At 37.0% G+C, this 23737-nt stretch overlaps 6 protein-coding genes across 8 annotated transcripts; 1 reads left to right on the forward strand and 5 right to left on the reverse strand.

The window, feature by feature from the left end:
* Positions 1-206: 206 nt before the first annotated feature.
* On the reverse strand, positions 207-3389 carry TAP38 (thylakoid-associated phosphatase 38). Of its 2 annotated transcripts, XM_022285325.2 has the most exons (11): positions 2844-3371; positions 2360-2488; positions 2168-2270; positions 1843-1953; positions 1607-1686; positions 1429-1482; positions 1139-1255; positions 955-1009; positions 837-869; positions 692-738; positions 207-617 (listed from the first exon to the last, which is right to left on the reverse strand). In XM_022285325.2, exons 1-11 carry the CDS (start codon positions 3149-3151, stop codon positions 491-493), a joined length of 1164 nt encoding a protein of 387 aa, XP_022141017.1. In that variant the 5' UTR covers positions 3152-3371; the 3' UTR covers positions 207-490. The 2 variants fall into 2 exon arrangements, 1 of the variants encoding a protein (XP_022141017.1); XR_002601439.2 differs by lacking the exon at positions 837-869 and having other exon boundaries at positions 524-617; positions 913-1009; positions 2844-3389.
* Positions 3390-3699: 310 nt separating this feature from the next.
* PTAC7 (plastid transcriptionally active7) lies at positions 3700-5692 on the reverse strand. The gene is made up of 4 exons (XM_022285326.2): positions 5535-5692; positions 5381-5437; positions 5227-5292; positions 3700-4131 (listed from the first exon to the last, which is right to left on the reverse strand). Exons 1-4 carry the CDS (start codon positions 5580-5582, stop codon positions 3796-3798), a joined length of 507 nt encoding a protein of 168 aa, XP_022141018.1. The 5' UTR covers positions 5583-5692; the 3' UTR covers positions 3700-3795.
* Positions 5693-6016: 324 nt separating this feature from the next.
* Positions 6017-11352, reverse strand: RCF3 (RNA-binding KH domain-containing protein). Its single transcript, XM_022285324.2, has 8 exons — positions 10228-11352; positions 8785-9258; positions 8324-8572; positions 7654-7887; positions 7040-7119; positions 6743-6851; positions 6535-6661; positions 6017-6432 (listed from the first exon to the last, which is right to left on the reverse strand). Exons 1-8 carry the CDS (start codon positions 10915-10917, stop codon positions 6413-6415), a joined length of 1983 nt encoding a protein of 660 aa, XP_022141016.1. The 5' UTR covers positions 10918-11352; the 3' UTR covers positions 6017-6412.
* A 1493-nt stretch (positions 11353-12845) lies between these two features.
* Positions 12846-15767, reverse strand: LOC111011756 (Ribosomal protein L9/RNase H1). Its single transcript, XM_022285647.2, has 6 exons — positions 15616-15767; positions 15359-15520; positions 15129-15263; positions 14292-14399; positions 13903-14007; positions 12846-13271 (listed from the first exon to the last, which is right to left on the reverse strand). Exons 2-6 carry the CDS (start codon positions 15500-15502, stop codon positions 13107-13109), a joined length of 657 nt encoding a protein of 218 aa, XP_022141339.1. The 5' UTR covers positions 15503-15520; positions 15616-15767; the 3' UTR covers positions 12846-13106.
* Positions 15768-15868: 101 nt separating this feature from the next.
* Positions 15869-17216, forward strand: LOC111011564 (transcription factor). The gene is made up of 4 exons (XM_022285387.2): positions 15869-16026; positions 16568-16640; positions 16731-16786; positions 16950-17216. The coding sequence occupies exons 1-4, from the start codon at positions 15869-15871 to the stop codon at positions 17062-17064; spliced, it is 402 nt and encodes a 133-aa protein (XP_022141079.2). The 3' UTR covers positions 17065-17216.
* A 273-nt stretch (positions 17217-17489) lies between these two features.
* Positions 17490-21264, reverse strand: LOC111011563 (protein ABIL2). Of its 2 annotated transcripts, none has more exons than XM_022285385.2 (10): positions 20851-21264; positions 19949-20082; positions 19784-19866; positions 19544-19694; positions 18911-19010; positions 18717-18809; positions 18580-18622; positions 18389-18483; positions 18120-18265; positions 17490-17942 (listed from the first exon to the last, which is right to left on the reverse strand). In XM_022285385.2, exons 2-10 carry the CDS (start codon positions 20024-20026, stop codon positions 17772-17774), a joined length of 960 nt encoding a protein of 319 aa, XP_022141077.1. In that variant the 5' UTR covers positions 20027-20082; positions 20851-21264; the 3' UTR covers positions 17490-17771. The 2 variants fall into 2 exon arrangements, with proteins under 2 accessions (XP_022141077.1, XP_022141078.1); XM_022285386.2 differs by lacking the exon at positions 20851-21264 and adding an exon at positions 20606-20741.
* Between the last annotated feature and the right edge of the window lie 2473 nt (positions 21265-23737).

Here is a 23737-nt window from a genome sequence, read left to right on the forward strand (position 1 = left end):
ACACAGTGCTGCTCTAAACAATCCAACCAACCAATCTGAACAATGGAATTCATAGACTTAACCTTCCCGCCAAGACAACAAGACATAAGTAAAACGTTTGAGTTCGTACCAGAATGTTGGATTGTCTTGAAAACATGTGTAAACTTCTGATGAAAGATGTAAACTCTCCTGGTAAGGTTCCTCATGGACAAAATAAGACCTTCAAATTGAAAAGTTGTGAATCTTGATGGAAGGTGTAGAATGTGAACCAAAAAGTTTGTGTGTAGTTTTACAGGCATGATAGTTAAGGCATTACATTTCCTGAAGAATGACAGTTCAATCGACCCAAACCACATGGGAAAGAAGAATTCTGCAACTCTTGTGAGGGCATGTTAAGTTGTCTAAACTAGCAGTGGTAAGATGTGATACATTGTATAACTATTCAATTACACTTTACAGATGACAAGTATGGAAGATGAACCTGGTTATACAATAGTGAGAGACAACAACTTTAAAGAGTGAAAATAGAGGATGCCCACCAAATACCGAAAGAAACTACCCCGATCGTTGCGAAAGCTTGAGCCAGTTCGAATATGACATTGTCTTGCTTAAGGGGCAAATTCTTCCAATCTGTCCGCCTGCATCGCCAGTTAGTTTAAATCAGGATAAATTTTGTTCATTCTATGCATTTGGAAATAAGCAAGATACTCACCCTAAATCAGCCATGATAATGCTGATATTGTCTTGTGACCCATTTTCCTGCAGGATACAAAATAACATTTGATTCAATAGAACTAAAAAGCAGATTCTTCTAATTGGAAGCTTTCAAATAAATCAAATTGACCATGCAGTAGTACCAAGGCTGCTTGAGCGAGGGCTTCACAAGCTAGCTGAAATTAAAAATCAAAGTACATGAGAAGTTAGAAGTTGAACCATAAGCAGATGCCAGACAGATGCGGTGCTTTATGTGATCACCTGAACATCGCCGTTCTGTCTGAGGTGATTCCGAACAAACTTAACTGCATCGGAACTGAAATAAAACCCAAAACGGCAGTTATTTAGTCTGTCTAGATCAAAGTTGATGAAGAGTCTGAAAAATTAACTTCAGAATATAAAAATTCAATCCAAACTGCTGGGGGAAAAATAAGTTCCAACGGACCTGTTCATGTAATCCAATAGACCGTCCGACGCTATCAGTATAAACTCGACATTTGATCCGAGAGTAACTTGAAAAATTTCTGGTAATGAAGTAACCAAGTCTCCATTGAACTGTACACTGATAGGTAAAATTATCTATGGTCAAACTGCCTCATAAAGTCGATTAGCATTTGGAATAATTGACTAAAAAGATCTAGCAAACAGTAGTGAGTAAAACAAGCCAAACACTATACAATTAGTATCGAAAAATGAAATAATAATGAGAGGTGAGGAATCATAAAGCATACCTACCGAGAAACAAATTTTTCAGACCATCTGCCTTCTTGAACTCCCTTCTGTAGCATACTTTTATATTGAATAAGCCATCAGGAGAGGCATGTGGTAATCAGTATAAGTACAATATTATTGGCTCTGTAAAAATAAATATTCTTAAGCTGGAGAATATTAGAATAGAGTAAAAGGACCGAACTCGTTTTTCTTTGACTTGAATCGTATGTCACCAAATGCACGAGATACAGAGATGTCCCCACAGATTCTTCCGTTAGAAATCTAAAAACACCAAAAGCTGTAATGAGTATCTAAATTTTAATGCATCAAAGAAGAATTAGAGCTTTAGATAAATGATATTGAGAGTATTCATTTCAACGTGTCAGAGACTAAGAAAGCAGACTGAAACATGCAGCCAATTTCAAGAGAAACACACACCCATCCACCTGCTTCTCTAATTCTTCTAATTTCTTGCAGTGAAGTGCTGTTGTTTCCGTAAGGCCGATGAGAAGTAGTCAACACCTGTGCTCCTCCGGAACGTGACAAAACCTACATGAACAAATCGGCTATGAATTTATAAGATCTTTTTTATGTCCCTGGATGTGTTTTTTATTATATTTTACAATGTTCCTTTCTTATAAAACATACTAGAAAATGAAGTCGGTGACTTGAACAAGTTCCCTATCCTACAAGCTTTAAAAACATGATTGGAATACAGAAGGAGCTTTGCAAATGATATGAAGATCACCAGATCAGTGCTTACCACGCATGAATCGCCAACATGTGAAATGAACAGCACATCGTTTCGTATGAATGCAACAGTTGCAGTGGAACCAGATTCATCTTCCTCCCCAGCTGCCTCAAGCCTTTAAAAGTTGAGCGGCATTACGTCAAATAGAGAATTGCATTGAGATCATATAACATAACCAACTGGAAAACTGGATCTGTCACTTACAAAAGCAGTAATCTTTTATCAGTATCATCAAAAGCCTTCTCCAAAGCCGCTTTTATCACTTCAAAATCCCCTCCATTCAACAGCAGGCCACCTTGTAAAGCTGCTACACAGTCTTTATACAGCTCCTCCCTAATATGCATCAACAATACATTTGTCAAAGGCAGTGTTTCTACAAAAAATCCAAAATGGTCACATTTAAGATGTCCATATTATAACACAAACCCATCTCAACTTTTATCACTCTAATCATACGTTCACTTCACTTTCATGATATGGAAAGTAATTGTTAGACATTTGTCCAACAATCGTTTTTGTGTCATGCATATTATTTATTTTCGGCATTTATACTAAAGCCAAACATCAGAATTACGGAGAAATCAATGATGCGTTAAGGCCTCCACTCTACAATTTGATATATCCATAAATGGACTTCAAAAATCTTAAGGCCTAAAGATTTCACCCCATGATGCCCTGTTTTTCCCACCTGAGGAACTTGACGGAGGAATAGCCGCCATGGCCGTCGAAAACTGCAGCAAACGAGAAGCCATTAAGACCATCAGATCGCACAACAGCATCGTCCTCCATTTCTTCGCGCAAGCCTTGCAGAGTAGTGGAACCCCATCTGATTCCCGCAGCATCCGTTAAAGAAGAAGGAGCATCAATAGCTATGGCGGAGCAGCATCGGCTTTTTCTTGAGACAGTGAGGTCGTTTGTCTTGGTGGGTTTGGAGGCGGAGGCATGGTGGAGCTTGGTTAGGCGGAATCTGTGCAACCGAGGACTCAGCAAAGCCATTTGCCGAATCGGGAAACCAACCCAGTTGGGTGTGATTCAAATCAATTACTTTTGGAGAAACTCGGAGATAGAGATTAAATTAAGAGGGAAAGATAAGAGAATGAAGGAAGGCCTCTAATTGGGTTAACGGATCAGATACAATATTTTAAGGCATTTTGAATCTTGCCCACAGCTAAGGGAAGAGATGAACCAACCTAGGACAGACGAGAAGATGCAGGTTCACCATCACCAAGTGGGGTCCGAGTGTAAAAGCTGTGTGGCTCACATCCAAAGTTCTAAACTTGACTGTGACTTTCTCTGCTTTAGCTTGCATTTTGGCAGTTAGTTTGACCCTTGTTTTTTCTTGAGAAATAAGTTGAGGTTTGAGAGGAGTTTAAATACGCGAAGGAATGGAATTTGAGGCTAAATTTAAGAGAGCTTAAATATGTCTTACTATGGATTGAAACATTCCAGTTATCCAAAATAATGAAATTAATTCATCTCTTTTTACATCGCCTGAACATGAATTTAAGAACTTTTTTGAGGTACTGAAGCAGGATTCTCAATCAGAAGTGAAACACCTTAAGCGAACATTAAAAAACTGGGAAAACATTGTAGATTAATACATTGACAGTCTTTGTATAAGAAAATGTATTTCGTGAATTTCAATTAAATTCTTCTTTCAGATAATGAGGTCCGGGTTTGAACGGGTCTTCTTCTGCATACGCATCTGGCCGATAAAACCCAGCATCATTCACTCGGTTGCTGAGAACATGAAGAATAGCTTTCTTGGAACCCCCATATTCGTCACGGTTGCTCTCTACATATTCCTTAGCCTCAGCGGCAACCTCATTCACAAAGTCGAAGCGGTTATCCTCTGATAATAGTAGTCTTTCGATGTCCATTGTAACAAGCTTCCCCTGTTCCTTTACCTTTCTCACCTGTTCTTCAAGGAATGGGATTCGATCCATCTTGTAGTGCGACATATCATCCTTCTTCATCTAAATAAGGAACCAAATTGAAAGTTTCAATGCTAATGAGAACGACATAGAGAAGTATCTATCAAAAATCAAGATGACGATCAAATACCCTGACAAATCCTCAGCCAAGTTGTTCTGTTTCAGAAAATAAATATTTTGGGCGCAATTCAAAAAGATCTCAGGCTCCACAAAACCGACCTCCATTAAATTACATTAAGATATTTATAGCCCTCATCTGCAACAACACTCTCTGTATTCTATTTGATTCAACAAACTCTAAGCTGTTACACCTTTCTATCCATACCAGATTATGTAACTCACATTCTCGTACAAGAGTTCAAAAGCCTAATTAGAGGTGAGTAATCATCTCGATATCTCCTTGCTTCTCAAATTTCCACCCAAACCTACATTAGCTTTATGACACATACATGTATTTGGTTGCATTAAAGAAAAGAACAAAAGCAGTAACAAGCATGTCAGTATTAAGGCAAACATCTCCAATATTTACTGCAAAAAGCACCAAGTAGCGTAAATTTCCTTTTCCAAAGTTCACTCATCTCTGTTACAGCTGTAGTTAACAAACAATATCAATACCAAAGAAACACTTACCACAGGAAGGCATCGACAAAATTTCACATTCTTACTCAACTCTCCCACAAAAGAAGGAGAAAAGACTACAAACAAGAGGAATAGTCCTGCTCCCAATGCTCCAGGCAGTCACAATACTCATCCGCAAACAAATTTGATTCCTTTCAGTTTTGTTAGTTTCTTCAGTTGCTTGGTTTCTTAAATGCATTTAGGGGAATTCAGCACATACCGATGCTTCCATTTGTTTTTCACTGGGAGTGAAGCGCCAATAATGGGTTAGACTCCTACAGTTTTCTAAAGATGCTCGCTCTTGTAGTCTTCTACCACCCAAAATCTTTATTCCTAGAACTGTGACCAATTTATCCGCCCTTTTCCCAACGATTTTCTAGTCTCAAACTTCAATCGGTTGAGGGAAAAAAACTCCCCTCCAGATTAGGTGAGTGACAAAACATGTGAGACAAATGAGATCAGAGATAGTGGGCGAGGATGAAATTAAGACTTGAGAGAGAATAGACATGTTATGCGTACCAATTTTCTTCGGCGCCACACTCGCCGACCACCACCTTCATCAATTCTTTGCTTTCTGGCGACCACCTGAAAACTTAAACAAGAAAACATGAACAATGAGGGGCAGAGAGAACATTGTTAACCTTGTAGTTGAAAGAACATCTCAAATCTTAACCTTCGACCGCGGAGGAAAGTTAAAGGTATGAGAAATTCCCGCCCTCGCCTCTATCCTCTGCAACAACGGAAAAAGAAAAACGGCAAACAAGTTTACATGATCAAGTTTATTTTCCGGAGAAGGAATGTGAGAGGGGGAAAGAGAGAGCCATTACAGTTACAGGTGAAGAAACAAAGGATAGTGTTGGGATTGGAGTACTCATCGCATCGCTGTGCTATCTTCACTTTCAGTTTCGGATGATATCTACATTTGTTACGGACGAGACTGTCCCGAACGTACTATTTTTGGATAAATGACCTTCCTCCCCAATAAGTTAAAGAAAAATGTCCTCTCAAATTATTAAGTATGTCTTAACCCTAATTTCATTTTTTACTTTTTCTGACAATTTAGAAACTGTATTATTGAGAGCATGTTTTTCATAAAATTAAATCAAACATCCTCCTTGCAAAAGAATTTATTTCTCGTTCAATTACTAGATTTTTTTTTTGTATAAATAAATATATACAACCTAGCTAGTGTTTTAGCATGTTCTAAACTAGCTGTAATTTGTTTATCCAGTAATATCAAAATCAATTAACGTTATCAATGACAAAAAGATACATAAAAAGAATTTAAAATTTCAAAATTAAATGGACATAGATCAAAACCTTTTTCTTTATGGTAATAAACTAAGGTACATATAATTATGGTATCCATTGGGGGGACCCCAAAAACTAAGACATGCTTAAAATCGGATTCCAATAACTACGGAGATGAATAATACCGAAATTGCTTTCCTACTGAAACAACAAAAAGAAGAAAAAAGGAGAGATTTTGAAGAATGGAAACGCTTGTACATTCCAAATTTACATGGCAATGGTTAATTTGCTCTTTCTTCCCCCATAGCTCTTCCAGAAACACAGCTGAAAAGAGACACAATTCCGAGTCTAGAAGCAACAGCCCCGCGATATACACGTACACCTGATGACTGATGGGGCAATCCTTTTATGGGCAGCTTAATTTTGGGGTAAACTAAAACCAAAGGGCCAAAACTTAGGGGCCGTCTTCTTGCACTGCAAAAACAGTTGAATAAACAAATAAATACAGAGCAAAAAAAGTAATATGAACTTAGAAATGTAACAGAAAATCAAAATGGGTTAGTGGGAGAGACTCACTGCTCAAAATAAAGCCTTGCAACAAGCTCTGGGCTCTCTCAGCCTGCTCTGGTGTACCTGATATTTGAATTATCTTCTGTGTTACATCTGGTCTGTCTTCTACCAGCGTAACATTGGCTCCAGACAACTGTTAAAAATAAAACGTCGCAATGAAGGAAGTTTCTTAATATATTACACAAGGGTTATCACAAGATTTCACTAATGCCACCTCACTGATCTGGGCAAGCTTGTTTTTTGATTTTGTTATAAGCTTCGGAACGGCAGGCTCTGGTATCACAACTTCAAGTGTACTACGAGTAACAAGCGGCACAGGTATCCTAACAGAAATGTGAAAACTTATATGTTACAGTGAACAGCCATTGGATCTAAGTTATAAGAGAAGTGGAATGGAACTAAGAGAAGCATGGAAAAGACAATGGAATAATTTGTAACTAATAAAACGTCATACTGTTACAAAAGAATTGCGAAGGGGTGAGAAACCAGTATGAGAGTGCTGAAGTTATACCTATTTAACCCACTAGGCAGATCTTCCCGTCGGTCATTTTCATTCTGCTTACTAGTTTCATTGCTCGATCCTCCAGTTTCCTGCAAATGATAGTACGAGTCATTTTGGTGCAATACTGAAGTCTCAGTAGAGGTGTACATTAATAAAGCAAGATAATTTAGCCAAAGCTACAAATACTTCAAAATAATAATGTGAAAGAAACGTATAAAACTCATGTATTTGAAGAAAAAGTTACTTCTACAATGTGCACCTAGGCTGGACAGTACATTATTTTCTTTCCTTTGGACACAAAAAACAAGAGAACCTCTGACGTTTTCATTTGCACCAGATCGGGACTTGAACCACCACATGACTACCAAAACACCATTTGGCAGTTGGATTTTTAAAAATTGCAAGTGCTGCTTCAAGGGATTTTACATGAATGTTTCAAATTTTGGTTGGATCTTTTACTACATTGTCCTAAAAAAGGTATTTTATGGAGAAGCACCTCACTCTCATAGTTTCGCATCCAAAAAAAGGAAGTACCTCCACTCAAAATGTCTGACAAGAGGCCATTTTGAAAAGAAAAAAGACCCTCGTCCAGAGAGAAGAATAAAGATAAGAAAACAAGTAACCTTTAGCAGTTGTGCTGTTCCAAAAGGTTGCACATTTTGATAGGCTGTGCTAGAAGGATCAATTCCGCTATGAACTTCACGAGCTGCAACATTATTATTTGAAGATGATTCCTCAAGTCCTAAACTGACTGGAGGACTTGTATCTTTTTGGAAGGGCTCCTTATAAAGGTAACTCCGTAATCTTGATGTTAACTCAACAAGTGCATCTCTAGCTGCTTTTATGTCCCCTACGATCTGCAAACATTGCAGTAAGGGAATTAGGAATTCTAAAAGCAAATCATCTCGTCCAGCACAGCAATATGGATCCTTACTTGTTTTACTATTCTAACTCAAAAACCAAATGACTATTTATGATCCCAAGTATAATAAACCAGACTTTTTTTTTTTTTTTGCAGGGCATAGGGGAGTTGGGTTTGACAATATGCATCAGAATTCGGAAAAGATCTATAGTTTCTAATGATCTGACAATTCGTTAACTGCATTTTCAACTTATAATATGAATGATATGAGTATTTAGTGGTTCAAAGACCGTAAACTTTTACAGTCCAGGACCGTACTCGGGAGCTGATTTAAGACAAGTCTTCTACAAGAAGTCACAAAAACTAAGTTACATTAAGCATTTTTGATAGAATCTAGGAACTCCCGATCAATTTAAAGTTCAATGACAGACCTGTATGAGTTCATCAGCCCCTGATACAAACACAGGAAGTTCTTCTCTTGGCACAATTTGTATATTTGCACCAGTTAATCTCTTCATCTCTAACAATGATCCATCTCTTCCCTCCAAACATACAATATCACTTGATGGGACAAGCAACCTAGTAGTTACAACGTTATCCTTATCAGGAATGAGATCAACAATGTGAGTTTGGATGTGTAACAAAGCTTCCTGTGCTGGAAAGAGCTCATCGTCTGGACCCTAAGAACTCAAATTGGCCAATCAGAAAGTTAAACAAAGAAATATTAATATAATAAATGGAAAACATAACTTTTGAAGTCAGTTTGATGAGTGTTTATATAACTCCCAATATATCTTCGGCAAGGGAAAGGCATACTCAAGTGATTTGTCCTTTGGAAACAGTAAATCATGGTGTATAGTATCTATTAAGGAAGAAAAAAGGGTTGAAGTACCTCCTCCGAGGAAATGGTAAGAATCCGTTCGTTTGAACCAGTTACAGGGTCGGAAACCTTGATATCCACACCAACTTCATTCCGTAGTAATTCTATAATTCCTTCAGACTCTCCAATAACACTATCAACTTTGTCAATTGGGCATAATATTCTAAATACAAGGTCCTCCCCGTAAAAGGGCATCACATTGTCACTAACAGGAGGGGCCCCAGGCTCTATTGAAAAACTAGATTGACGGTTGGAATAGTCATTGCCTCTTGCATTAGAAGCACGTGATCTAAATGTTCGTCCATCCATTGATAACCGTCGCCCTGTATTGCTTATATTTGGAACATAATCATCATCAGGAGGGAAACCACGTTCCGGTGAATGCAGACGTCCATGTAAATGACTACGATCACGATGCTGACTCTCTCTCAAGCGTGATGAAACGATAGCTATAGCATTCTTCACAGCATTTGCATCACCAACAATCTACAGAGGGTTAAAAACCCAATAGGAAAACCAATTAATACTTAGATATTCTTCATAACTCGACAAATGGAATATGAAGTCATGAAAACTTACAATAGAAATACAATTGTTCATGTCACCATATCCATTTCCTTAATTCATTTTGCATCAATACAGTGCTCATGATTAAGTTAACTAAAGCCTGATTAGGTAGCAACCATAGATAGATGAGGGATCTAACTTGGCTCCAAAAATTGGAACCCCAATGCACACCCGTTAGATTATCACACCAATCTTACATAATTTATTTCAAGACAGCTTTTGAACCTCCAATCTGCAGAATAGTAGAATTTATGCTAATATGAGCAAAGATCAACAAAATGATACTGAGTGTCTGTTATATCTTTTCTGTATGTTTAACAAGTTCAGAAGACAGGTAAAATTAGTAACGGAATAAGTTGGTTCAACAGTCAACTCAAGAATCAGCATATGAAAGGCCGAACAATGTAATATGCAAGATAGATGTGATATCCCCACAGAAAACTTCCTGATAACATGACTAGCTTTTCTACACTCACCCATCGAGTAAGATGTGCAGTAACAAACAAAGGTGTTATGTTAAAAAAAAAAATGATTTCTGGTCGAACTCTTTTAGTTTCTTAAATAGCTAGTGAAGCAAAGACAGCGGTAGCAGATTCAAAGAACCTGTAACCGCATTATTAAGCTTCTAATAGATACCATTTCGAACAATGTCTTATTAAACGTTCTAACATGTTTTCAGCACCCAATTAGCAACTTTGATTAAGCATTCCAAAAGTAAATTAGCTTCCTTTAAACCTGACCCGGCACGAGTAGAATCATGCAGACTTAGGAAGAGGTAGACTAGTAAGATTTGATCGAAAAGAATTCAAAGCTCAATATTTTTTAAATTACTACAGCAACAAGAAAGGGGAAATTATTTCAGGATACTGAAGTGTTCTTAAACTAAACCTGAACAATCTCCTCCGACATTGAAATGCAACGAGGCAAATTGTGATCTCTAGGTAGAATCCTTATCTGGGTCTTGGTTTCCATCCTCATTTGCTCGATTATCTTTCCTCCCTTCCCTAGCAAACAACCGACGTGCATTCTTGACACGACAAGCCTTGTTGCTACACGGCCACCGCCACCACCACCGCCAGCTCCTCCCCTAACCCCACCGTAATCATCATCCTCGTCCTCAGCACCATACCCCATTCCGTTAAACCCAGGACTCATGTCACTCTCAAGAATCCTATCATGAATCAAGAAAAGTGCTTCTTGCGCCGGAGAGAACGGCGGAATCCGGCCTTCCGGGTCCCGCCGCCGGGTGTCCGATATTTCAATTATTCTCTCCTCATCGCCCGGAGCTAGCTCATGCACGTTGATCCACGCGCCGGTGTGCTGCCTAATGGACTTAATGATGCTACCGGATTTGCCGATAACTCCCCCGGCCTTGGCGTCGTGACAGAGAATCCTGTAAGTCGTGGTCACCATAAGAGATTGGTCTTGAGGTTTAGACGGCCGGGCTGCACTTCCACGGTGACGATAGTTATTATTGGCGTAGTGATTGTTGTAACGAGGTCTGGTTCTACCCATCGCCTCCGAATCATAGTCTTGGTGGTCATAGTAGTAGTTTCTCTTAGATCTAGACTTCTCCATCTCAAATGTTAGGGTTTTGGATTGGAAAAATAATGCTTACCCCCCGGTTCAGTTGTTTTCAATGCCAAGCTATTACAGTCATAGAAATTCGATGTCAATGGCTTTGATTTTCCAGTTTTGTTACAATCTGCTGGAGTAAAGGGGTCCAATATCTGTAACTCGTAAGTAGGTTAGATTCCTCTGTTCCAAAAACCTTAGGACAAACTCCGTTCCTTCGATTCTGTCTTTCTGCTTGTTTCCAACGAAAGTCCGGGGAAACTTTTGCAATTAAAAACCCCAGAAGAAGAAGAAGGAACAGGGGAAGAAGAAGAAGAAGAGGAATTGAAGAGGAACTGATGCAAATACGAATCCATCTGCTTCACCACTTCCGGAGTTTACTTCCTTTACTTCTCTAACCTGTGATGTAAGATGTTCAGTCCAGCTGCCATCCAAAACGACGCCGTTATTTCATTTTCAACCTCCCCTCTTGCTTTTGTTTCATCTTGATTCTTAATCACAGTGGATAAAAGGATGCAGTTTAACTCTTAATTTGTAGGAATAATCCTAATAATATTTCTAATATTTTCCTAATAATTTTAATATTGTATTAATCATTGAATACCAATTAATTATCTTTTCAAAAAAAAAACCAATTAATTATTATATCTAATAACTTCCAATTCTCATTAAAAATCATGTGTTATATATTGATAAAGAAAAGTTTTGTTTTAGTCTCACACAGGCCTAATCTAATCTAAGTAACCAGTTGGAAGACTGAGGGAATTGAAATTGAATAATTAATATACTATGATTAGGAAGTAACTTATTAAGAAGCATTTCCTAGTATTAGTTGCTACATATTTTGAAGAGTTTCATCCTAATATTAACATTATAAGTTGTCAAAACTAACGTTTTTCAATTGATTAAGACATATATCACTACTATCTCCAATATTAATTTAGAACTATGTGATGAAACTTTTCATTGTTGTTTTTCAAATTTAAATATAATTATTAATTATAGCGGTAAGTAATGTAAATTTATTGAAACGAAGTAAAATAACAAAAGATGTTAAAACCTCTTTTCAAATAGGAAAGAAATCAAATTCTTCTTGATAACCACACTAACCTTTCAGTCGAAAATTTGACTTAGTTGAACTATAGAGTTAGTAATCAAACTTAAAAATTATTACCGAAGAAATTAGAATTAACAGTAACATGGAATGGGCTACTGTTATATTATAGACCTACCTTTTTACAATTTACAAGTCTTCAATTATAAGTTAAAAATCTAACGGAAAGAAATACCTTTTACATTTTTTAATGAATAAATATGTCTGTAAATAATGGCCAGATATTCTGATTAGAGTTTGTGATTCTCATTAATTTCTTAAACAATTTTAGTGCCACGTTAAAAGTGTTTTCATTTTTATTTATGAGAGAAAATCAAGTAAATGTTGAGAGTTCTGTTTTCATCAAAATACTTTACTCCTTTTAGAAGGTTGAATTAAATTGTTATCATTCAGAAGTTCCTATTTGTACATTACCCTTCAAATATTAGCAACTTCATTTTAACCAAATCAAATGTATTTAGAAAAGTATGTAACCGAAACCATGAATATTTTGAAAAGTGCTTTTGATGGACTAAAAGCATTTTCTACCCTTTGAAAAGTCATTCTAAACTCGCCCCTAAGATGAAAAAATAGAATTTCATGGTCAATTTCTAAAAATATTTGAATCAATAATCAAATGTACAACAAATGATATGCATTTTTATTTATTAATAATTTGAAACCCTTTGAGATCCTAAGTTCAAGATCCCAAATGCAAAGAATGGAGCCCCAAACTCAATTACTGCTCATCAGTATTGAGTATTAGAGCTTTAACACATGTACAGAGAAAAGGAGATAATTTAAGGATGCATAGAGAACAAGTTAAATAATTCAGGTATGCACAGAATCTCATGTTTCTCCCGTCATGGCCGTTAAGCATTTGATTCATTTATCCCATAGTTTGAATCCATTATATTGTTTAGCAAAGAGCTTCAATTCAATAATTGAGGAACCAACAAACAGCCAACTTTAAGGTAAAAAATAATGTTGGTTGAGGACAAGAAATAATGTTGTCCCTCATTATAACTAGAGGCCGAGCGATCTAAAGAAACCAAAACCATAGGCACCAGAATGCAAGAGTAAGCTGTTTTACCACTTTTTATTTACTACGGACTTTAACTTTGAGGATCCAGTAGATTTTTCCTTCGGGCAACGGGATTGACTTTGGAAAGCGCAGTGGGACTTCATATTCACCACATGTTGACAGGGGGGATGGTAAATGTAGATTTTCGGGCGTAATTTGAACAGAAAGCTGCCGTGCCACCTACGCCGGAAAAGAAAAAAATGTGTAGGTTTGTATTTAGAAAAGAAAAAAGAGGTATCCGTGGATAAGAGACTGAAAATTAGTAGTCACCCATCCCATCCCGAAGTCTTGCATCCAATCCAAAATGTTTAATCTAAGTCCAACTTCTTTCCTAGCTTACAATTTGCAAACAAGAATTCTTCCTAGCAAAAATCATCTTCATCCTATTCCCATGTTTCACATTACTATATTCTCAAGCTTTCCCTCACCCCCACAATAAAACCACACCCCAAATATTGAGAGGGGAAAAAAAACCCTAAATAAAACTCAGGCAAATTATAAGACCCGATAGAATATCAGCAATCTGAAATCCAAAGCTCACAAAAGAACATAATGATTCATCAGTTAAGCATGTTCCCAAGAGTTTAAAAAAAATCTATTATCTGTATGGAAAAAGTTATCCAACATGAAAAAGGAACTAGCTATTTACTATTAGGTTATTTTCTAAAGGGGAAGGGGGGAAAAGAAAAGCATCAATTAAAGCCTACCTCACCGACAAGGTCACCTAGTTCCATTCACATTTGCAAGGAATAAGTAAGCAGTCATCTAAATTCTCATTTCAAGAAGTTCACATGTATTGAACAAAGCCTACCTCAGCAACAAGATCATCTACTGTCACAGAAGATTGCAATGCTAAGGGCTCATCTTTTGTAGCACGAGCACGGAACTTTTCCTTGTCAATTAACCTTCTTAACACCTACAAAAGTGTCAAACATCAAATGTAACTAATAAATACATCCATTTGGATGAATATCATAGTTATCCAAAATTTTCCGATCCTTCGAAGGCAACTTCAGACACTAACTAAATCTTTTAGTGCACCAGTTTTTCATATTCTAAATGCTCTGTTATAACTAGCCCAAATATCAAGTCCGCTCATCAAATTAATAAATCGTTCCTGAGTGTAATTGAATAAAAAAACTTGAAAACTGGAGAAGAACAAAACATAGATAAGTATGGATAAAAAACGGAGTTACAAACCAGCTGAGTACTATCCAGACGTTTTGCTGCCTTTTCATATTCTTTCATCTTATCCTCCTTTGTCACTGTCACAACCTTAACGATCTCTTCCTCAACTGGTTGGTAAATCTAAATTCAAACAAATCAAAATTATCAAAACCCAAATAACAGTATCTGAATTCACATATGAAATCTACTATAGAGATGCACCCAACTTATGAAACCCAAGCAATCAGAGAATAAAATCAATCATCCTATCCTTCACTAAGTCCCAAAGACAGATGAAAGATGAAGCATATTTCTAACTCTCAAATGTGTTGTCATGTGGGCACCTAAAAATTGCAAATGTATCAAAAATTAAGGCCCCATCTGATAATCATTCTGTTTTAGTTTTTTAATTTGAAAATTATGTTGGTTTGCTCACAATTTCTTTAATATATTTGCACCTTTCTTAAAAAACACATTTGAACTCTTAGTCAAATTTCAAGAACAAAATAAAAATTTTAAACTACTTTTTAAGTTTTCAAAATTTTGACTTACAATTTGAAATTGTTTTAAAAAAGTATATGTAAAACAAAGAAATACATGGGTGAAAGTAGTGTATACAAGGCTTAATTTTCTTAATAAAAAAACTAAAAACAAAATGGTTATCAAACGAGAGCTAACATATTGAGCTTGTAATACATGTAAAGAAAGAAAGAAAGGTTTCCTGTTAGGTTAGGTCATTCTTTCATCTCCCCAGTCCCCCCTCTCTGGGAAGGAACAAAAAAGTAATAATAATCACTGCAATCAAGAAAACAACAGCACGAACGCATATCTAAATACAATCAAAAGTAATACAATGTTGCAGAGAAGTACCCTACGCTGCTCCTTGATCAGATAAGCATACTTGTCGATATTTGGAACAGCCAGCAATTTGGGCATAAGATGGTTCCGAAAGAATCCAGGAGCAACCTTAACTGTCTCGCCGGCTTTTCCAAGCTTTTCAATGCTCTTTTGAAGCATCAAAGTAAGATTCATTCAGTTAATCGTCTATAAGAACATACAGCCAGGTACGAGAACTACAAACAGTGAAGTCACATACTCACTGTTGTCAGAATAACTTCCAATTTCCTATGTCTAACTCCCTGGCTCCTGAATAGCAGCGGCTGTATCATTTGATCAGAAGTATGAAGCCTAGTATCTTTAATAATTTGCCGGAGTGCGTTTCTACCATATTGTACACAAGCCATTCTAATCTTACAAAGAGTCTGTAGAAGGAAATGGAAAATTTAGAGCTACAAACTTCAAAAGACGTACATGGATGCCAAAATAATGGGGCAGGGAGAAGAAAGAGTAAAGTTACCGTAGTAAAAGAAGAGAAGGAATCACCGGCGACGGCTTTGCAGCCGGACAGCAATGCTTGCAAGAGAAGCTGAGAGTGCTCCGACGACGGCGACCGTACCGAGTCCGTGAAGCTGATGGAGAGGCCACAGAGTCCGACTAGTTAACCAGAGTGCCCTAAAATTATTTTTGCAAAAAAAAAAAAAGGCTCAGGCCCAAGCCCAAACGAGAATCCATTATAGTCACAGGGCTATGAAAAGTCAAATTTACATTGTATGTTTTATTTTAATTACAAAAGAACCTTGAAAATGGCCGCGCCTCTAATGTTAGGTTATTTGAGAGAAAAATCTGGTGTTTCTTCCCCTACAACTGAAGCAATGGCTCCGACAGCTTCCGTCGCTTCAGATGGCGAGGCTAAATGGGAATTCAGATGGTTACTCTCTCGTCTTCTTCTCGAACCCTATAAATGCATAAATTACAAGTTTTCCTTTGATAGATGGCATGCTTTTAAATCAGTTTGTTCATAAATGTCGCCGTCTTAAAATTTGGGTGAATTTCGCCTCTTTAGCTTTATCATATTTTCTTGTGCTCAATCCGTTTAGTTATTTCGCTGCTTCACTGCAATTTCCAGAAGCTATGATCATCATCATCATGTTCTTGCCCATGTTGTGACTATAATAGTATAATGAAACCTCAAATATGCCACTGAATTCACAACTGTTGGAATGGAATGGACCTTTTAGACTTGCCCAAGGTCTCTTATTTTGCTATGGTTACTGGAAGTCAATGTTGTTTTTGGGTCATGTCAGTACTATCAATTGCTATTTGGTCCTAAATGGCCATTGCAGTTGCTTCTTTCTCTATCTGGTCAACAATTATGGTGGATCATACATTGAAAAATTGCCCATCAACTCATTGTTAGCTATCTTATCATCTCTTTTAGTTTCAACTCGAATCTGGTTTACTCTCTGCAGTGACTTTGAAGTCGATTATGAGTCTGAGAAGAAAGCATCGATTGTCTATAATGCTCTAGCTGTCGATAAAGAGGTGCTTCTCAATAACGTCAATCTCCATAATGTGATCCAAATAGTTGACTTATTTGAGTTGTTTCTTATTTGATTTTTGTGCTAAATACAGTTGCAGCCAGACAAGGTGAAAAGGGAGATGGCAGTTTCTGATGGAAAACTTTCAGTGTGATCCTCTTTTGCTCTTTGCGTTCCTAGTTGAGAATGTACTTTTGACAGAATAGATGCCAAAATAGCTTATTACAATATTTTGTGAAACCTAATATCGCATTCATAATTCTCTGCAATCATGTTTTGGAATTCTCATGGCTGCCTGATTTTTCTCGTGTAGACACTTTGAAGCAGTGGAAGCAAGATTTCTGCGTGCATCATTCAGTGCTTTTGTAGATGTGCTTACTCTTGCCACAAAAACAATCGAGGATTTCGGACAAGGATTGGACTTGTGATAGCATAGCAGCTCTACTATATTCCTCAAAGATCTAGAGTGTCATAATTTGCTTAGTGTAGCTGTGATTTTAATCAACAGCTAATCTGTAATTGTGTTATTATGATTTGCAGTTTAACAAGTATGAAGATCTTCACTCTCCCAGTTGCTTAATTGTCCAGGTTTTCCATTAATTCTAACATGTTGAGGTCTAACAAGATTACCGGACTCATGTCGTACCATATCACTCCTTATATTTAGCCACATTGTTTTGTGATATGTTATTTTCGGACAATTTTTTCGCTACTGTAATACTAGCAATTTTTTCGATTTTACAACACCCAATCATCAAAGCCTAAATGGGCAATGGGTTAATCAGGTATTCGACTTAGCTGCAGAAATTTATTAAATTGCTTTAGATGCTTCTATGACTTCGGAATGTTCATATTGAAGAATAAAGGGGGCACTTTAAAAATATCAGCGCTGATTACAAACAAAATTATTGGATACTTCTTCATACCCACGTGATGGTATCACAAGTATAATTTGAAGTCGAAACAGAAGAAAGAATGATTTCAGCATGCGATGAAGGGAAAACTACTATATGGAATTCAATAATGTTGATGAAAGTACAATGTGATATCTCTCGACTCTAATGAATTGAATTTGAAGCCTTCATATTCGCCAGCTGATCCTCCTGGTGTTCATTTCTTTCCTGAAACTCTTGTGCTAGTATTCATCCAAATAAGTATACAACATATCGTCTTTCTTCGACTTGCGTCGACTAAGCAAGGCCTTTAGGAGCCGTTTACTTTTGCTAGGATATTGTTCGACATCCTTGTTGTTATCCCTTTCTGCAGGCATCCGCATAGATGCTGATTTCCTGGGTTCCGAAGGATACTGGTAGGAGAATAAAATTGTGTTGCAAATTCTCAGTTACGTGTTATGGAACTCATAAGCTATATACTTTTGCAAAAGATTGACGCAATTAAAAGTGATGCGATTTTTCTCATAATGTAGTAAAAGTTGGGAGAGCATCTCATAATGTAGTAAAAGTTGGGAGAGCACGGAACACACCCGTCGTTGGCCATTGGAATTACTTGGAGTGGTCGGCCTACTTGAGTTGGGTGTAGTTGGTCGACTTGAGCTTTGTGTCTTTGGCCTACTTGAGAGCGAACCAGAGCGCAAAAGTGGAAACCGGTGTGGAGAAACTGATCGTTTATCTGGTTTGAAACAAACATATTTGCATTTTATGAGAGCAGACATAGGGGTATGACTTCAAAAATCAATATAAATGCACAAACACACACATGAGCAGTTAATGGGAGGGGAAAGAGCATATGAACCTAGTTCCTTCTTGGGCATGGTAGACGTGAATGAGAATGTTCTAGGTTGCGGAGACGGGGAAGGTTGTTGAGAAGGCGCAAGAGAGTTTTCTTTACTGCATGAGACAAAAATTCGAAGACAAAATAAAAGAAAACATGTAAATGCAAGTAAGAAATTTTCATTGCAAATCAAAAGAAAATGTGTTGTTTACCTGACAATGGATGGTGGCGTTTCCCTAATAGTTGCTCGAACGGCTAGAGAAAATCAATCACATAAAATGAGTGGTGATGTTTCATTTGAAAAGTTTCCTAAGTGAAATCACAATAAATGGTTGATTTAGAAGCTTACCATTTCTAAATTGGTGCCATTCATCCTGATCATCTAGATTGCATCCTTGGTACTTAGATCTAGTGCGGGTACCCCCATTCATGGTCTCCCCAACTGAACAAATTTTATGAACTATGAGACCCCGAGAATTTTTTTTCTTTTTCCAGAGAGCAAAAGAAACGACCTGGGATGGAGGGAAAACAGAGTAAACTTACCTGGCAATATGTAACGCTTGTCATAACTGGGAGTGTTTATCACCAGGGATTGTTGGGAATGTCCTTCGTGATCAATATACTCTTGGCATGTTCTCAGCCTCTAAGTCACCACGTCAAAGAGATGACAACAATGTCGGTAAATTTATAAATCTATGTGTAAAGAATGATATGTATTGATCAGGGAAAAAAAGTGTTTGAATCAGAAATTTGTGTCCGAATTATTAGCTTCACAGCCAAAGGCCCTTTTTCAGAACTACTGCGATCAGAATAGTATTGTGTTTATGTGCCATCTAAACTACATTCCAGACATGAGCAGATCCCAACATTTACTGATAAAAATTGTTGGTTTAAACTCCAAAGACGAGATACTTAAGAACAATAGCTAGTTTCTAGTGATCAGAGGAGCAGTAGCTGAACTGTGTGAAAACCGCGAGTGCATAAAAAGTGACCAATATACTCTTGTGAAAATGAGAATCAATCACCTTCCTCTAAATCTTTACTGCTAAGAACTATAGGTTTCAGAGGATCTATATCCTATGGTGCAACTCTAACGGCTTGATCGGGTTTTGTTTCAATAAATAACTTGCAAGAGAGAATAATATCACTCGAAACAGTAATGAAGCTTGATCTAACCTGTTCAATGCACGACACCCTGAACTCCGTTCCAGAAACTTCATCCACCTTTTCATCCAAAATATCATTAACCTTAAAAGTAACAGAACCCAAATGATCCACAGTATTCACAAATGCTTTAACAGCATAATCTTTCAATGTTTCTACCACTCTGCATAAAAAATGACAGTTTCCCTTTTACTTCTCTAATAAACAAACACTAATAGAAGGAAGCCTTTTGATCAAGTCAAACTAACTCACATCTGTTTTTGGTCGTCATTTGTGTAAGAGAGTTCAAAATATTCTGCTGCTGAGTATAACTGTGCTCTAAGATTCTTCAAATCCTGAAAATCAAATGCAGAAAGGGAGTGAAACAATAGACGAAGACTTGCCATTTTTCGATAATTTCAGCAAAGTCGCGGGTACCTTGAGACAATCAGAGAAAATCAAACTCTGCTTCATAGAAATCTCATCAAAGTTGGATGTTTCTTGTGAGATAGGCATCGTCAAGATTTGGTTTCAGTCCCAGAAAACAGAAATTGCAGCTCAAACTACTAGACCTGCAACCATCAAATTTCAAAAATTCAAAAATTAAACAAGCAAAGGAAGCCTGTCAAAAGATGAAAACCACTGAATCAAGCAATATTCCCACTTGCAGTGAAGAGCATTAATAAATTTCGAAACTTAACTTTAGAAACCTTAAAGTCCTGAAAGTTATGTAGTATTGCCCAGTAGGAAAAGTAGCACAGACAACACAAGTATTTACTTTAGCAGGTGAGAGAGAGAGACAGGATTCCCTTTGACAGGTTACAAGTAATAAGAAGCCTCAATTTAATAAATGAAAGAATAGTTGACTCGCTGTGTCATAGATTAAACATATACCAAATTCGAGCCAATCAACGACATAAAACAGGTCGTGCTTTGCCATAATTCAAACAGAGGGAGAAAAAACCAAACAGACAAACAAATGTTGGAATTCCATGTATTCGAAAAGCTCATTCTGTCTGAATCTTCGCCGGGACTCAACCCGTACTGAATAATTAAAATTTAAAGCACCCCGCTTAAAAGCGAACGTTCACTCACTCCTTAAACACGTCAAAAGCTACAAAAATTTCAGCATCCTTCCAAGTAATTGCAGAGAAACTCTTGCAATATGGAAGCTGAGACTTCCAGAACATCAAAACCCCATATAGCACCGTAGAATTCAGTTAAAGAAATGGGTATACTATATCAGGAAGGGAAGCCAAATTGATTTCCCATTTCAATTTTCTCAGAGCCAAACAATAGCCAAAAAAGAGAGCTAAAAGAAAGAAAGTCGGAGGAAGTACCTATATCTTCCTGGGTCGAGTTTGTTCTGGTGCAGCTGAGAGCTCGAAACTAGAAACCGGACAGTGGCCGACTACCCATCTGATTTTTCAGCCTCAAAATGTGAAAGCAAAGTCAGTAGAACCAAAAGAAGCCAAAACCTCGCATAAAAACCAACTGGGTTCGGTAAAAGATTTTGACCCAACTGGAGAAAACGACAATTTACAAAACCTCTGTAAAATATTATAGGGAAAGAAACGTGAAAAGGAAGCGGGAGGCAAAGTTTTGGAGGACAGAATGAGGGGAATAGAAAGAGGGTCGTCGGCGTTGGATGGGAAAGGAAATGGGAGAGACAAACATCAAGGCGAGCACGTCGGTGAATGCAGAAAATCAGGAGCATTGTGGGTTTTAAAGAGAGGAAATCGGGAGGCTGAAAAGTCCTGCCTTTTGGAAGCAAAAGTGGGGATTTGGGTATATGAAATGAAAATCCTTTTATTTTAGTTCTCTCTCCCATCATTGCCTCTTATGGTTGGCTTGGCACTTTGTGTATGTTTGGAATGATGGGTCCCTCCCACCATTCTCTCTTCCTTATATGTGCAGGGCGCCTCTGTTCCCAAATCAAAACTTTTGCCTTTTCTCTCTCCTACAATTTAAACATTGTCTTTTTTTCTCTTGATTGGAAAATCCCACTTGATTGATTTGTGGGGCTTTTGTCAAGTCACCATTGTAACTAAATCAGCTTATCAACACTTTGTTCTCTTTAATTTTAGTCTACAAAGGTTGGAAGTTTAAACTAATTAACCATAGTTAAGTAGTCAAATACTATTATCTTTTTTAATTAGTTAGTAAGTTTGAATTCTCTATATTTATAACATAATACTCTAAAATAGTTTTGACAAGGCTCACTACTCACTAGCATTAGACAATAAGATGAGGTAGAAACACTTATCACCTGGACTGCACATGAAACAAAATTTTCCTCAACGATACCTTGCAGCCATTGAAGTAAGTTTCTTACATAAAAAAAAGGAGTAGTATGTATCTTCAACAAGAACTTTATTAACAAGAAAATTGACACGCTTGAACGATTTTGACACATGCAGAAAGTGAATTGATGAGAATGCTTTTGCAAGTTGAATGATATCCTCAATCTAATTGATTTAATCAACAATCACGGTTCTTATTTTATAAGGGGATTGAATAACAATGAAGGATCAGATTTCATTAGGCGAATCTCTTGGAGAATAGTCCAAAACTCACCTTGCAACTAAGAAAGAATAACGATGATTGATTTGAATTTTGCTATGATAAGAAGACCCACAAAATTCTTCAAAAAAAAAAAGTCAATATCTATCGAATTCAAACCAGAGAAATAAGTTGTGTTGGAATTGAGTTTTATCATTTGAACCTTCTATATGATATGTGTGGAAATTGAAGGTTAAAGATGGTCACTATAAATGTCTAATTTTTAGTATTACTTACAAAGTGACGAGGTTTTTGGAAATTGGCTATTATTAAAAATTATTGAAGTTGCCTTTGCATTTCTCCACTTGTCTTGGGAGGCAGCCATGGTTGATATTGGCGTTGGATTTATTGCATTAATTAATGAAATAATAAAAACAAATAAATAATGGCGCCTGCATTGTGGGCCCACTGTCAGTCCCAAATCTCCACGCGAGAGCTAATCCAGTTTTTAATTTCTGATGATTTAGTTAACCCATAAACTTCTCAAAATATCACTTTATCTCTTTTAATTAATCAATTAAATTTTGTTCTTTTATTTTTGTCTTTGAATTGTATGAGATTTGAAATTAAAAACTTTTTATTAAATTTCATATGCATTAGGAATTTTGAGTGAGTGGGTGGGTGGATATGAACATCACAATTTTTCCACTCATTACGAACGGAAAACGAACCCCACAACTTTCCAATCCTCCCCAATAATGTATGACCAATCCATTGGACAATCACATTGAATCATGACCGTTCACGAAAATGATCTTATAAGTACCGAAAATCAACGGTCTAGATCCTGCGAGGAGAACGATCCCCAGCGAGTGAGATGTATTTTAGAAATTCCCAAAGCAGCGGGTCGTTATTTGTTACTCTTTTGATAAAATTTAAAGAAGGAAATTAGGAATTTGAACTTTTTGAATTCTTTGACTGAGTCGGGAATTTATTTAAAATCAGCGCCGCGATTGGAGGGAAGTGGTGGGTCCAGCATCCAACAACTGAAATCAGCGGTGATGATGGGTCCCACGTGGAAGATGGAATATTCCCAGTTTCGTACACAGGCGCGTCCCTGAACCGGCCCATGTCCTAGACCAAGAGTCAACGTGGGCTTTGAACTTCTCCATATATGGGTTTTTGAGGCCCAAATCATTTACCAGCTAGAGTAACATGGCCCATGGGCTATATAAAGATAAATTTTCATAAATGCCCCTCACACTATCTCACTATCAAAACCATCCCTTAAATATTAAACGTAATATATTGACTATACGAGTTTAGCTTAGATCATAATTTGTACAATGTCTCTAAGTTTTAGAGGCCCAAACTTCTCTAATTAAGAGGGAATGAGTTCGAATTTCCTACTAAAAAAAATTAAATAAGTTGCTATTCTCATTGCCACTTTAGAATACCCTTTTCTAACTTCGTAAATTACATTTGAATGTTAATTAAATTTGCCCCAACGTGGGGCAGTAAGTAAGCAGTGAATTTAATGAGAGCATGGATCATCGCTTGTATTAACCAAATTAAAGTACTAATGATATTTTATGCCATAAATATACTAATGATTAATTAAGTTACACTTTGGCAATAAATAAATTTAGTGAAACAGCCAAAGCCACGATTTTAAGATATTAATCTTATGGTTTTCGGTTGCATTTTAAAGGAATTTGGTGCTCA

Source organism: Momordica charantia (assembly GCF_013281855.1).
Source record: "Momordica charantia cultivar OHB3-1 chromosome 10 unlocalized genomic scaffold, Mcharantia_2.0 BLBB01000010.1, whole genome shotgun sequence".
Taxonomy (NCBI): Eukaryota; Viridiplantae; Streptophyta; class Magnoliopsida; order Cucurbitales; family Cucurbitaceae; genus Momordica; species Momordica charantia.